At 40.9% G+C, this 13,004-nt stretch overlaps 1 protein-coding gene across 1 annotated transcript in view; it reads left to right on the top strand.

The window, feature by feature from the left end:
• The window catches only part of UNC80 (unc-80 homolog, NALCN channel complex subunit), a 282,090-nt gene that overhangs the window by 160,764 nt on the left and 108,322 nt on the right, over positions 1–13,004 (top strand). The window contains exons 27-29 of the mRNA XM_042782808.1: positions 2,758–2,961; positions 4,900–5,000; positions 11,746–11,946. Of these exons, the coding sequence (XP_042638742.1) occupies positions 2,758–2,961; positions 4,900–5,000; positions 11,746–11,946 (506 nt within the window). The remainder of the gene's footprint in view (positions 1–2,757; positions 2,962–4,899; positions 5,001–11,745; positions 11,947–13,004) is intronic.

Genomic DNA, 13,004 nt, shown 5'->3' with positions numbered 1-13,004 from the left:
GGAGGCAACAGCAAGAGCAAGGCTCAGATGCAGGAAAGAACTTGGTGCATGTGAAGAAAAGCAAGAAGAACAACAAAATCAGTTGGGTGTAACAGAATCCGTTGGGGAAGAGTGGTCAGAGATGAGGTCAGAAAGTTAGGCAGAGAGCAGATAAATAGAATCTAACAGTGGCACAACCATTAAGCATGTGGCTGCTAACAGAAAGGTTGGCAGTTCAAATCACCCAGTGGCTCTGTAGGAAAGACCTGGTGGTCAGCTCCCATAAAGACCACAGCCTGAAAACCCTCTGGGAGAGTTCCACTCTGTCACACGGGATTGCTTTGAGTCAAAATTAACTTAAAGGCACCTGACATCAACAATAGACATGGTGAATCCCTGGGTGGTATGAATGGTTAAGTAATCAACTGGTACTGAAAGGTTGGCAGTTCAAATTCACCCAGGGGCACCTGGGAAGACAGGCCTGGTGATCTGCTTCCAAAAGGTCACGGCCTTGAAAACCCTGAGGAGCACAGTGTACTGTGACACACATGGGTCACCGTGAGTTGGCATCCACTGGATGGCAAACAACAACAAAAAAGCCATGGTTAGTATTTTAATTCTATTTTAAATGCATTGGAGAGTTTGGGCAGGTTTTGACCAGAAAAGTGATGTGTATATTTTCAACATGACTTTAGTGATGGGAGTTGGGAATAGGAAGCACTTAGGTAGTTACATTAGTCCAGAGGAAAAGTGACAGGGCTTTTAAAATATTTTGAAGTGTAGATCCAGTAGTACTTACTAATGGATTCAATATAGAATAAGAGAAAGGGAAAAGGGATGTTCTATCCACCTTAGATGAATTTGTCTCACTTTAATACTGGTTCTTATTGTCATAGAGAGGAGAGGGTAAAATTCAATGCTTTCCAATCTCAACTCATGTTTTCTAACATGCAATTAAAATCTAACTAACATGCAAATCTAAATTCTAACTACCATGTCCTTTTGAATAACCAAGGCCAGAATTCTGAGGTCTTATTTTTGATGTTGCCAATTATGTTGTTTCCAATTATCTTTAAAGGGAGAAAAATTTCTCAAAATTAAATTTATTTCAGATCATATCAATTTGGAGTTACCTTACTGCATTTGTAGGCTGGAAAGTGTGAAATCCTGCAAACAGTGCTAGAATGTGCCTCTGTAAGAATGCTAGAAACTCCCTAATTTTTTTTCTCTATTTTCCAATCCAAACATGGTATTGTATCAGTAGTCATTAAAAAAAAAAAAAAAGATAATTATATTCTGTATGAAACATATTTCAGGTAGGTCATCAAAGCCTCAATTAAGCCTAAAAATAATATTGAAAAAAAACAGTTGGGTGAGTTTTGCAGTATAATAAATATAGAACATTATGGTTGATAGTCCATGTGGAATTTATCCAACCGTGCTGCAGGAAATACTTGCATGGATTCTATCTAAGTGTGTTCAGGGAACTCCATCAGGCCCTCACCAGCTGTGTGGTGGTAATTTTAGTCTCTCTCAATGAAAAGAGTAAATCAGAGAGCAAGCATCGCACATTATTCAATAGGAATTCTTTTGGGCTCCTTTCTATGGCACTAAATGCATCCATTTAATTCACATTTTTTTGAAAACTATGCAAGTTATATCACAGACACATAATAACTCCCTGTGAGTGACAACCCTGAAATCAAAGTGCAGTCTTCCTATTTGGGACTTTTAAGAAAACTAATGACTGTACCTTCAATAATTAGTAAGACATTTTGTTCATGTTTTGAAAACGACTCCTTATAAAAATGGCCCCATCCTGATCATGGACTTTAAGCCTTGAAAACTTTCTTTATCCTACCCTTATAAAATCAATGTGTGACAACACCAAATCTTCCACACAAAAGAATAAATAATGAAGAAGAGGTATATATGACTATGGGAAGTAAGAATGTTTTTGATAAAAAAATAAATAAAGCAGGTCTCAAGTTTAAACATATTTCTTTTTATCCTTTTATTTTCCTCACTGATGACTGTTTCTTCCAGAACAATAGGAGATGAGTAATGCATGTTCTTTTTGGTACACAGAGAATATAAGGTTGGCTCAGGGTGTTGCAACCCATTTGGACTCTCATCTCATCCAGACTTGACTGAGAGGAGGAGGCTATGAAATCACTAGGTGCAATGCAAATGGAACCATTTCATATTCATGTTCACCCAAAGCACCCCAGTGAAAACAGATCCTTTAGTGTCTTTGCTGAGGAGCCAGAATGGAATCCATTGCTGACTGTTGGAGGGAGACGCAGTTCTTGTTTTTATTTCTTAATGAGGTATTCCAAAATGAAGGAGTTTACATGGCGGCTTGCAGAATACTCTAAGTCCCATCTCAAAAGAAAAACAAAAGCAAACGGTGGTTTATGGTTCTGCTGAATAGAGCAATGATGTTGTGTAAATGTGCTAACAGTCCTTCATAATGCCACTTCAAGAGTACACTCATGCTTGTGAACCCTGGGCCAGGGAGAGATCAGGTTGTTCCTAGCACCGATGAGTTATGTCTCCAAGAAAGAAGCTGCACCAGCCTTTCCGGGTGGACCCAGCCTGGTGCCTGCCTAGTGAAGCCTGCAGTACTGGAGGCTTGGGAGAAGCTCCTTGTCCAGAAATGCTGCTCATCCAGGCCAACAGAGAGGAGGCTGATCAGGAACCAGTCGGGGAGAGCTTGGATCTATTGGGTGGGGAAAACCAAGGGGGAAAAAGCCCTATTTTATTCTTTTAATACAGTTCCCAGCAGGAAGATCAGGATAGGAGGTTCCCGCCTGCTCCAGATTAAAGGAACCCGCAGTTTCCAGGTGAAGAAGGGGGGTTCCTTGTCCAGCATTCTCCGAGTCGGCAGCTTAAAGAGCAGCAAGTTATCACGGCAGGACTCAGAGTCTGAGGCTGAGGAGCTGCAGCTGTGCCAGAGCAGGGACACTGTCACTGACCTAGGTAACATAGAGGAGTGGGGTGCGCAGGGACGTGGGGGGTAGGAAGGCAGGGCCCAAGTCCTGACACAGCTGAGGTCCGTCTCCCAATGCATAAACAGATGAAGGGCAGAGGCTTAGGCGAGATGACTGTTTACCCAAGGCCAGACTAGCCATAGCGGAGGGCTGCTCGGGCCTCAGTGTGCACGAGGTGACCTGGGAGTCTTGTTCAAGTGCTGATTCTGGTTCAGGAAGCCTAGAGTGTGGGCCTACGAGTCTGCATTTTAACAGGCTTCCTGGGAAGAGTGTTTATGCTGGTTTGAGAACCACACATTGAGTAGCAAGTACATAGAGTACATTGAGTAGCGAGTACATAGAATATGTATTAGGGAAAGGAAGGACTTTAATTTGACAAGCACAGTTCTTGAAATCCAGTGCATGGATCAAAACTAAAGTAAGATGTAAAAAACTCCTTTAGGGAATAGCTAGCTCAAGTTCCTCTGTATCGTAAAACCTCTATTTAGTAGTAAAAGCAACAAACATATTAGAAAGTGAAGAAGGTCAAGACTGACAACTGGCGACCTTCCCCAAGGCATTGAACTTGTCAGGGCCTTTGTTTGGCCCAACTGTTTAATAGGAATAATTATAAATACCCGTTGCCTACGCTGACGGGATGCTCTAAAGCTACATTATGAGATATTTATGAAGTGTGTTAAACACCTGAGAATGAGATCAAGCTGCATCTTTTTAGACAATGTATGGCTACTATAGAATCCAAAGAGATTCCAGATCCCAAAATGTGTCAGTCCTGCGGGCCCCTGTTTAGCATCCTGACAGACAAGAAAAAGATGAAGTGGGCATTCAAGTAGAACTTACCAGCTGCCTAGAATTCAGTGTCAGATAAAAGTCAAAGCACATTCTCTTTGTCATTCCAATCCTATGTGAAAGGCAAAATAGAAAGTTCTCCCTTCAGTCAGTAAAAGTCAGCCAGTAAATGTGGGGAAATTATTGAGTCTGCTGAAACAGAATCGAGTATATCTAGTCAAAAATAGTTTAAACTAGAAAATGTTTCCTCACTCATCCACCCTCACCTTTGAAAAAAGCTAATTTTTGCATTAGTTAAGATTCACTTTCTTGTTTAAGGAGATATTGGTTAAAAAAAAAAAAAAAAACCTGTGAGTTCCATTGTAGTAAGTCTGAAGCTGTATTAATATCATCAGTCAATTTTGGGGGAAATCATCTCAATTAATTATTTCAATTGATCAATTAAACTAAACTGACCAGTTGAGTCAAAACAGCCAGGCTAGAGACATTGTTTAGTCATAGAAACAGGCTCATCGAGGCTTTTAGATTTGAGGGCAAGGCTTTGCCAGGCAGTATTCTAAGTAGTGAATTCCTGAGAGATATCTCCCACATACTTTCCCACAGAGAAGAGTGTGGGCACAAGGCTTGGCCACCATCAGACACAATTGTTTCCAAATCCCCATGGTGTTCTGAGGTGCCTGTCCGTTTCTTAAATAGTCCTGATAGCAAAGCCTGGTGGTGTTCAGAGCAGCCACTGTGGAGGGAGCAGCAAGCCGTGTGGCCCCTGCAGGTTGGGTGGGCTTCCTACTTAACTGCACCTGTAAGGTCTGGTCAGTCTGTGGTAGCTTTGGTCACACTCAACCAACAACCTGCTTATCACAGCAATTCGAGGACTTGACTGTTTTTTCTCTGCTCCCATGTCTCAAAACAGAAGCCACCATAACAGAGATCATAAATGTCTTTGTAATTGCCAGTTCAGCTGGTGGTGAAGGGAACAGCTTCTTTTAATATCCTCCAATAAAGTCAATGTTGTGCCCTATTACCCACTGGGCCATGGTAGTCTGCCCTAGGATTCAAAAGCATGGACAACTATACCATACCAACATATTCTCCTGCGGGACTGAACAATACAAACTTTCTTGGTATTTTTCTTTTAAAGAAGGGAGTCCTTGGAGTGCAAGTGAGCCCAGCATTGAGCCAGAGGGGATGAGTAACGCCGGCACAGAGGAAAATTACCACAGAAACATGTCATGGCTTCATGTAAGTAGGAATCTCAGAAAGAGCTCTGAGATCAGTTTCTTTTGATATTGGGGGAAATCTGTGAAGGAAGGAGCAAAGATTATATTAAATCCATCAGTCCAATTTAGTTTCCAAAATGTACTTATATCGTCAGAATCACTCAACACGCACTGATACTGGTATTCTGTTTAATTATAGCTTATCTAACAGTGTCTTAGGTTAGGACTAGTTTGTGGGTCACCATAAGTCAGGGAAAGTTATGAGGGACCAGGTCAGGTTGGTGGATATGACAGCATGAGTTGCACAGGCTAGATACCACAGTCAGTATTATACAGGTTACCATGAATGCTGAGAGCAAGAGCACATTGTCAGTCCTGGGACTGCATTAGATCAACTACAGGCTGGGACAAGGGAATGCCAGAATGATGAGGATCACCCCACAAAGGCTATCCAGAGGACGCAGGCAGGAGAAGATCCCAAGGAAACTGCAGAAATAGGCTGGAGTTTAGGGTGTGAGCTGGGCATGAGGAAAGAGTAAGAAGAAATGTAAGGGAATAATCTTAGGCCCACAACTGGCACATTACCTCTTTACCACTGTTGATCTTAGATGTGGACTGTCACCATCCACCCTCATGGTAGCGGCAGATAAGGACTAGTTGGTTCATGACCTCAGGGTATACAGTGCTGTTCATAGAGACCTGTACCTTCTCCATGGAATTCCCAGAACCGGCTGATCATGACAATCCCTGAGGCATTTATTTTTAAAGTAAATGTTTCAGTTTAGTCTGACCTGTTGTTGTTGTTATGTGCCGTCAAGTAGGACCCGACTCATAGTGACCCCTTCTTGGGTTTCTGAGGCAGTATCACTAGGGAAGTAGATTGCCCAACCTTCCTTCCGAGGAGTGGCTGGTGGGTTTGAACCATCAGCCTCTGGTAAGTAGTCAAGTGCCTTAGGCCCTTAGGCACTACACTACCAGAGCTCCCTATTGAAAAAAGTATAAAACCTATGTGTGCAGTTCAATAAAGTTTCACAAAGAGACACACCTGTGTAGCCACCACCAGGTTATGAAGAACATTATCAGCATCTTAGAAGCCCTGCACAGGCCCTCTACCCGTCAATTATCCTCCCCCCAAATGACCGTCGCTCTAACATCTAACACCATAGATTAATTTTCTCTGCTTTTGAAATGCATATAATTGGCATCATATACTACATACCCTGTCGTGCCTGAGTCCCTTCACTCAATGTTGTTGGTGAGAGTCATCAGTTTTGTTCTGAGTGGTAGTTGCTCATTCATTCCAGTTGTATAGCATTACATTGTATGAATAAACTATCATTGTATTGATTTGGGATTGTTTCCAGTTTGGCCTACTGTGAATATGTTTGCTATAACATTCCTATACATGTTTTTGATGCACATATGCAGTCATTTCTTTAGGGAATGAATATACGAGTGGAACTCCTGGGTCATGGAGTATGTGGCTGGTCAGCTTTAACAGATACTATCAATTTCCTAGGGAAATGTATTTCATCTTCAGGAATAACAGTCACTGAGTGTCAGTCTCACTTTATGTTTGCCTGCTCTTCAGATCTTGACCTCTCAATTCCTCCCTCCTTTGGCAGTTCTGAATTCCAATTCAGTCTGTAAAAATTCTATATTTCACATAGTCCCCAGAACTTAGTAATGTCAGTCATTAATGTTAGCTATTGTGACAGGTACATAGGGCTATCTCATGATTTCTATCTGCATTTCTTTGCATTCATGACTAATGAGGTTGAGCACCTTTTTATATGTTTATCGGCATTTGCATATCTTGTTTTTTGGAAGTGTCTGTTCAGAACTTTAACCATTTTTCAGTTGAATCATCTTCTTCTTGTCTGTTGATAAACAGAAGTGCTGAATTTTAGTATAGTCCAATATATCAATCTTTTACTTTATGATTAGTGTTATTTCAGAAATCTTTTGTCTACCTCAAAGTGTTTCCTTTCTTACCTCCTAAAAGTCGTATTTTACCTTTCATATTAAGATCTGGAAATGATTTTCATGTATGGTGTGAAGTAAGGGCAAGAATATTTTTTCCATATGAGTATCAAATTGACCCAGCACCATTTATTGAAAGGTCATCCTTTTCCCACAGCACTGAAGATTTACCTTTATTATAAAGCCATGTTACCATATATGAGTGGATGTGTTTTACTCAGTTGGTCTGTTTGTCCAGTCTTAATACCACACTGTCATACTACCATTTTGTTGTTGTTGTTGTTGTTATGTGCCATCGAGTCAGACCCGACTCACAGTGACCCCTCTTTGGTTTCCGAGGCAGTAACACTATGGAAGTAGATTGCCCCATCTTCCTTCCAAGGAGTGGCTGGTGGGTTTGAACCGCCAGCCTTCTGGTTAGCAGTCAAGTGCCTTAGGCACTACAATACCAGAACTCCCCATAACTACCATAGCTTTACAATTTTCTTATATAAGTATAACCCCATTGCCATTGAGTCCATTCTGTCTCACAGTAACCCAATAGGACAGAGTAGAACTGCCATATAGGGTTTCCAGGGCTGTACTTCTTTATGGAGCTAGACTGCTTCATCTTTCTCCCACGGAGCAACTCATGGGTTTGAACTGCCAAACTTTTGGTTAGCAACTGAATGCTTTAACCACTGTACCACCAAAGCTTCCTCTATAAGTGTAAGTCTGCCTTCTCTTCTTCGTGATTGCCTTGTCTATTCTTGGCTTTTTTTACTTCCATTAAGAACCAGCTTATTAATTTCCATAAAAGCTTCCAAAGCAGATCAGTTTGGGGAGGAGCTGACATCTTTATAATATTGAATCTTACATTTACAAAATGGTCTATCACTCCATTCATTAATGTGCCTCTATTTAGGTTCTTTTTAACTTCCCTTAATAATGCTTTTTAGTTTTTTGTGTGGTTCTTCACACACAAACACTCTGGAAGTGTTTGTGTAAGACTGATATTATTTCTTGTTTAAATGTTCAGAATTAACTGATGAAGGCTAAAAATTTCTTTGTAAGTTTCTTCATTACAGACTCAATTGATGTAACATATCTAGCAAACTATTCAGATTTTCTGTTTCTTATTAAATAGTTCAGGTAAATAGATTTTTTTTCTAGGACTATATTCATTTAACCTGAATATTCAAATTTATTTGCAAAAGAAGTTCTTTCTAATATCCTCTTAAATTAGTTTAAGCTCTGTAAGGTTGATAGTGTTGTGCTCTTTATCATTTCTGAAACTGGTATGTTATGTCTTCTTTCCCTCTTTTTTGATCAGTCTTGATAGGAGTTTGACTCAATGGCAGTGAGTTTGGTTTGGTTTTTATTAAGAGTTTATCAATTGTATTAGTCTTTTCAAAGAATCAGCTTTTGCTTTTGTTGTTTTTTGAATGTTTGATTTTTATTTCATTAATTTCTGCTATTATATTTATTGTTTCCTTCTATGTTCTCTGGGCTTTGTTTTTTTATTTTCCCTATCTTCTTGAGACTGATACCTAGACTTATAGCCACTTCTCCAGCATATTCATGTAAACCAACAAACGCCCTCCAGGAACAACTGTAGCTGTGCCACACAGGGTCTGTTATACCACATGTTCATATCATATGTCATATGATATATCAAAATATTTAATTAAAATATTTTTAAATTTCTATTATGACTTACTCACAATTAGTCATAATTATTTTAAAGTCCGTGGCTGATCTCCAATGTACTGGTCACCTTTAAGTTTGAATCAGTTGTTACTTTTCCTGGTTTTGCCCATCAATATGCCTGTTGTTGTTGTTGTCATGTGCTGTCGAGTCAAACCCGACTCATAGTGACCCCTCCTTGGGTTTCCGAGGCAGTATCACTATGGAAGTAGGATTGCCCAACCTTCATTCCGAGGAGTGGCTGGTGGGTTTGAACCGCCAGCCATCTGGTTAGCAGGCAAGTGTCTTAGCCACTATGCTACCAGAGCTCCCATCAATATGCCTAGAAACTTTATTAACTACTAGCCATGGTGGATGAAAGCTTTAGCAGCTCCAGTTGTTATCACTCTCCAGAGAGGATTCACATTACTCTGGCAGACTAAGACACAGATCATCTCAGTCCAATCAGGGACCAAGCTGATTTGGGACTTGGGCTGTTTCTGGTTCCCCCACACATATACCTTCTAGGATGAAACCTTCCGAGGTTCCCAGTTAGAGTCTGGAATGTGTCCTAGAGCTCCTCATTCTTTATGGTCCAGGAATTCCAATTTTTGTTTCTATAAACCAAACCAAACACATTGCCATCTAGTCGAACCTGACTCACAGCGACCCCTTCTTGGGCTTCCGAGGTGGTGTCTTCTATGGAAGTAGATTGCCCAACGTTCCTTCCGAAGAGTGGCTGGTGGGTTTGAACTGCCAGCCTTCTGGTTAGCAGTCAAATGCCTTGGGCACTATGCCACCAAAGCTCCCACTACGCCTTAAGTGAAATTCCCCAAAATTTCCACTGCTTGTCAGTTAGTTTCTATTTGGCTTCTTAGCCTCTTGTTCTGTGCCACAGAGTCAGCCAATGCCTACAAGGGAAAACTGTCACGCAGTGTCAGTTTGCCCTCACAGAACCTTCCTTCTCTTCTGGATCTTGCACTCAACTCCTCCCTCCTTTGGCAATCTTGAACGCTAACTTTTATTTTCAAGTCTTTATTTCAAGATTACCTAAAGCTCTGCCTGGCTTCATGGCCCACTTATATCAAAGAAGTAGCAAATGCTTCAGGAGGAAGGAGTGTAACATATGCTCACACTGTGCACACCTCAATGTCTCATCTCATCATCACAACTCTTGATGTCCTGACTACCTTACTGGCTATCTTATGCATTTATTTCATGTATTTTACCTGCCTCTCCTGGTTGATCAACAGTAGCAATAAACTACTTCTTTGTAATTGGAAGAGGAAGATATTATCTATCACTGTGTAACAAATTTTCACAAACTCAGCAGCTGTAAATAATGCACATTTATTATCTCACAGTTTCTTTGGGTCAAGAATCTGAACATAGTTGAGTCCTTAGCTTCAGGATCTCTCACAAGGCTGCAATCAAGATATCAGCTAGAGCTGGGGTCCCATATGGTCTTGACTGGGGAAGAATTTGCTTCCAAACTCATGAGGTTGCTGGTAATATTTCAGTTCCTCAAGGGCCATTGGACTGAGGGTTTCAGTTCCTATCTGGCTACTGGCCACATGACACTTTCATTTTCTTCCCATGTAGACCTCTCCAACATGGCAACCTGCTTCATCAACACCAGCAAGGGAAAAAGTCTGTTGGCAAGGCAAAAGTCACTATCTTATGCAACCATGAAAGTGACATCCCATCACCTTTGCCATGTTCTGTTTATTAGAAACAGTTTACTAGGCCAACCCATACTCAATGGGCAGAGGTTAAAAATAGGCATAAATACCAGAGGCAGGTATCATTGATGACCGTCATAGAGATATGTCTGCCCAATTGCTGGGCAATGTTTTAAAATTATAGATTTCTAGGCCGCCTCCATCACCACTCCCAGAACTACCAAGTCAGAATTTCCTGAGGCAAAGTTTAGTAATCAGTTCATTTTTTGTGTTTGTTTATTTGTCCTTTGGTGGTTTTCTTGATCACTCAGGTTTGAGAAGAAGGGAATCCCTATAGTTCTGAAATGTGTCTGCCTTACACATTATAAATGGGAATATCTGAGATCTTCAGTTCAAACTGCACTTATATTTGTTGAAAACTTTGAAAAGTACAAAGTATTGGTAGCTGAGTTTGATTTAAAGTTGATTAAAGAGGTATAGAGTTGATTGTTGTTGTTTTTGTTTTTGTTGTCTTGGATTAAGCAAAACGTCACTGTCCTAAGGAAATGTGGGGCCACCTGTCTGACAGGTATGATGGGCCTTGCCTTGTGTTGTCTATCCAGTCTGCCACACAGTCTCACACAGGTTAGGTGTGGGAGTAGGAACCAGTTTCAAGAAGAATGGAGGCATTCAGGAGATTACTGCATGCATAGTTGACAGGTCTTGCATCTCTGTCTACTGAAAGGCTACTGTGTTTTTAGGAAAGCCACTTAAGAAGTTATAAACTCGTATCTTTCAAATAAACTGAATTCTCCTCTGGAATTCTAATTGAGAAACCTAGGATTTGAGTCAGATCGATTCACAAGGACAGGACTAGAGTGGACGAAAAGACAGAGAAAATATCAATATGCAGAGAAAGAAAACAAGGCTCTACAGTGGGGTTCAAGTCCCATTTGAAGGTTATATGCCAGGGTGGAAGATGCAGAAACGTTTTCAAGTCCCATATAAATGGGCTGGAGATAAATGCATACCACAGCTGCCAAAGGCCAGTCAGGTTCTCTGGGACAGAACTTCTCAGTTTAGATTCTTCCATCTGTATCTTTCCACAACATAGGAAGTTGGTGTGTGGCAGGGGGATGTGTTTTTAACCTCCATTTGAAATACTTGGAAACCCTACACTCAACAATTTTTGTTTTGATTCTTGATGATCAGTTAATCTTTTATTGTTTCAAAGAGATCCTTTTATCAAGTATTAATTCATGGTAAAAAAAAAAAAAAGAGGTTAAGTGGATAAACACTTGTCACTCTTTGTTCTCTCTTGGGAATTACTGAATCACTGTGATTTCAAGCCCCATCAAGGAAAAAGTTACATTCTGACTTTCCATCTCCACCCCACAGAAATATTGTCTGTCTGTGTGCTGGTTGCCTGCTTGAGTCTCTATGATGCCTGTGTTCCAGGTCATGATCTTGCTGTGCAATCAGCAAAGCTTCATCTGTACCCATGTTGACTACTGCCACCCACACTGCTACCTGCACCACAGCCGCTCCTGTGCACGACTAGTCAGAGCTATCAAGCTGCTCTACGGAGACACCGTGGACTCCCTCCGGGAGAGCAACAGCATCAACAACGTGGCTCTGCGAGGCAAGAAGCAGAAAGAGGTGAGTGAGCCATTATTGGCCAACACATCAATGATGGGGAACATCATGTCCTAAAATTCTTTTCCCTGAAAATAGATGTTTCCGGAAACTGAGGCTATAGAAATCAAACTGTAAGTCTATGTGGTTCTGAACAAAACAGAAAATGAGAGTAAGAAGGATAAATACCATGACTTCATGTCTACACCTGGAACACATATGGAATCTTTTCCTAGGTTTTAAATAAGAACTCATAGGAGTGGTAGTGACAAGTAGGTCATTATGGTAGACTAAATAATGTCCCCCAAAGATGTCAATGTCCTAATCCTTGGAACCTGTGAATACATTATCTCCTGTGGTAAAAGGGACTTTGCAGTGTGATTAAGTTAAGGATCTTGAGATGGTGAGAGTAGTCTGAATCGGTTATTCAAGTGGGTTTAATGTAATCACAAAGTGTTCTGTAAATGAAAAGGGGAAACAGGAGCGGCAGAGAAAGAGATGTGATGACAGAAGTAGAGGCTGGAGTGAGGCAGCCTTTAAAAACTGGAAAAGCCAAGAGAGCAGGTTGTCCTCTGGCGCCTCCCGAAGGCCACAGCCCTGTAGACCTAGTTCAGATTTCTGACCCCCAGAACTATAGGATAAAGCAGTGGCTTTAAGCCACTAAATTTGTGGTAATTTTTTATAGCAGCAATCAGAAACTGATACTGTTATATATGAAGAAATTAATAATAAATGGTCCAACTGTTCACAGATAAATAAAAGAGTGATCTGGGTGCAGCAAACATTAAGCACTTGACCACTAATTGAAAGGTTGCTGGTTTGAATCCTAGAGGTGCCTTGGAGGAAAGGCCTGACAATCTACCTCCAAAAGATCACAGCCATTAAAAACTCTGTGGAGCACACTCTAGTCTGAAATACATGGGCTTGCTATGAGTTGGAATTGACTCAATAGCACCTAGTTTCTTTAATGTAGGTCAAGTCAGACTGGAGGAAATGCCTTCGGGAAACTCTTCTATTTTTTAAGCATTCAGCTGCCCTTTCCCAAGAACCACCCTGAGCACTGAGCTGGGAGGAAATGAAGG

The sequence above is a fragment of the Orycteropus afer genome, unplaced genomic scaffold (assembly GCF_000298275.1).
Source record: "Orycteropus afer afer isolate SDZICR_OR568_19922 unplaced genomic scaffold, OryAfe1.0 scaffold00002, whole genome shotgun sequence".
Taxonomy (NCBI): Eukaryota; Metazoa; Chordata; class Mammalia; order Tubulidentata; family Orycteropodidae; genus Orycteropus; species Orycteropus afer.
Note: the sequence above shows the minus strand (reverse complement) of the source record. Positions and strands in the feature narration are given on the sequence as shown.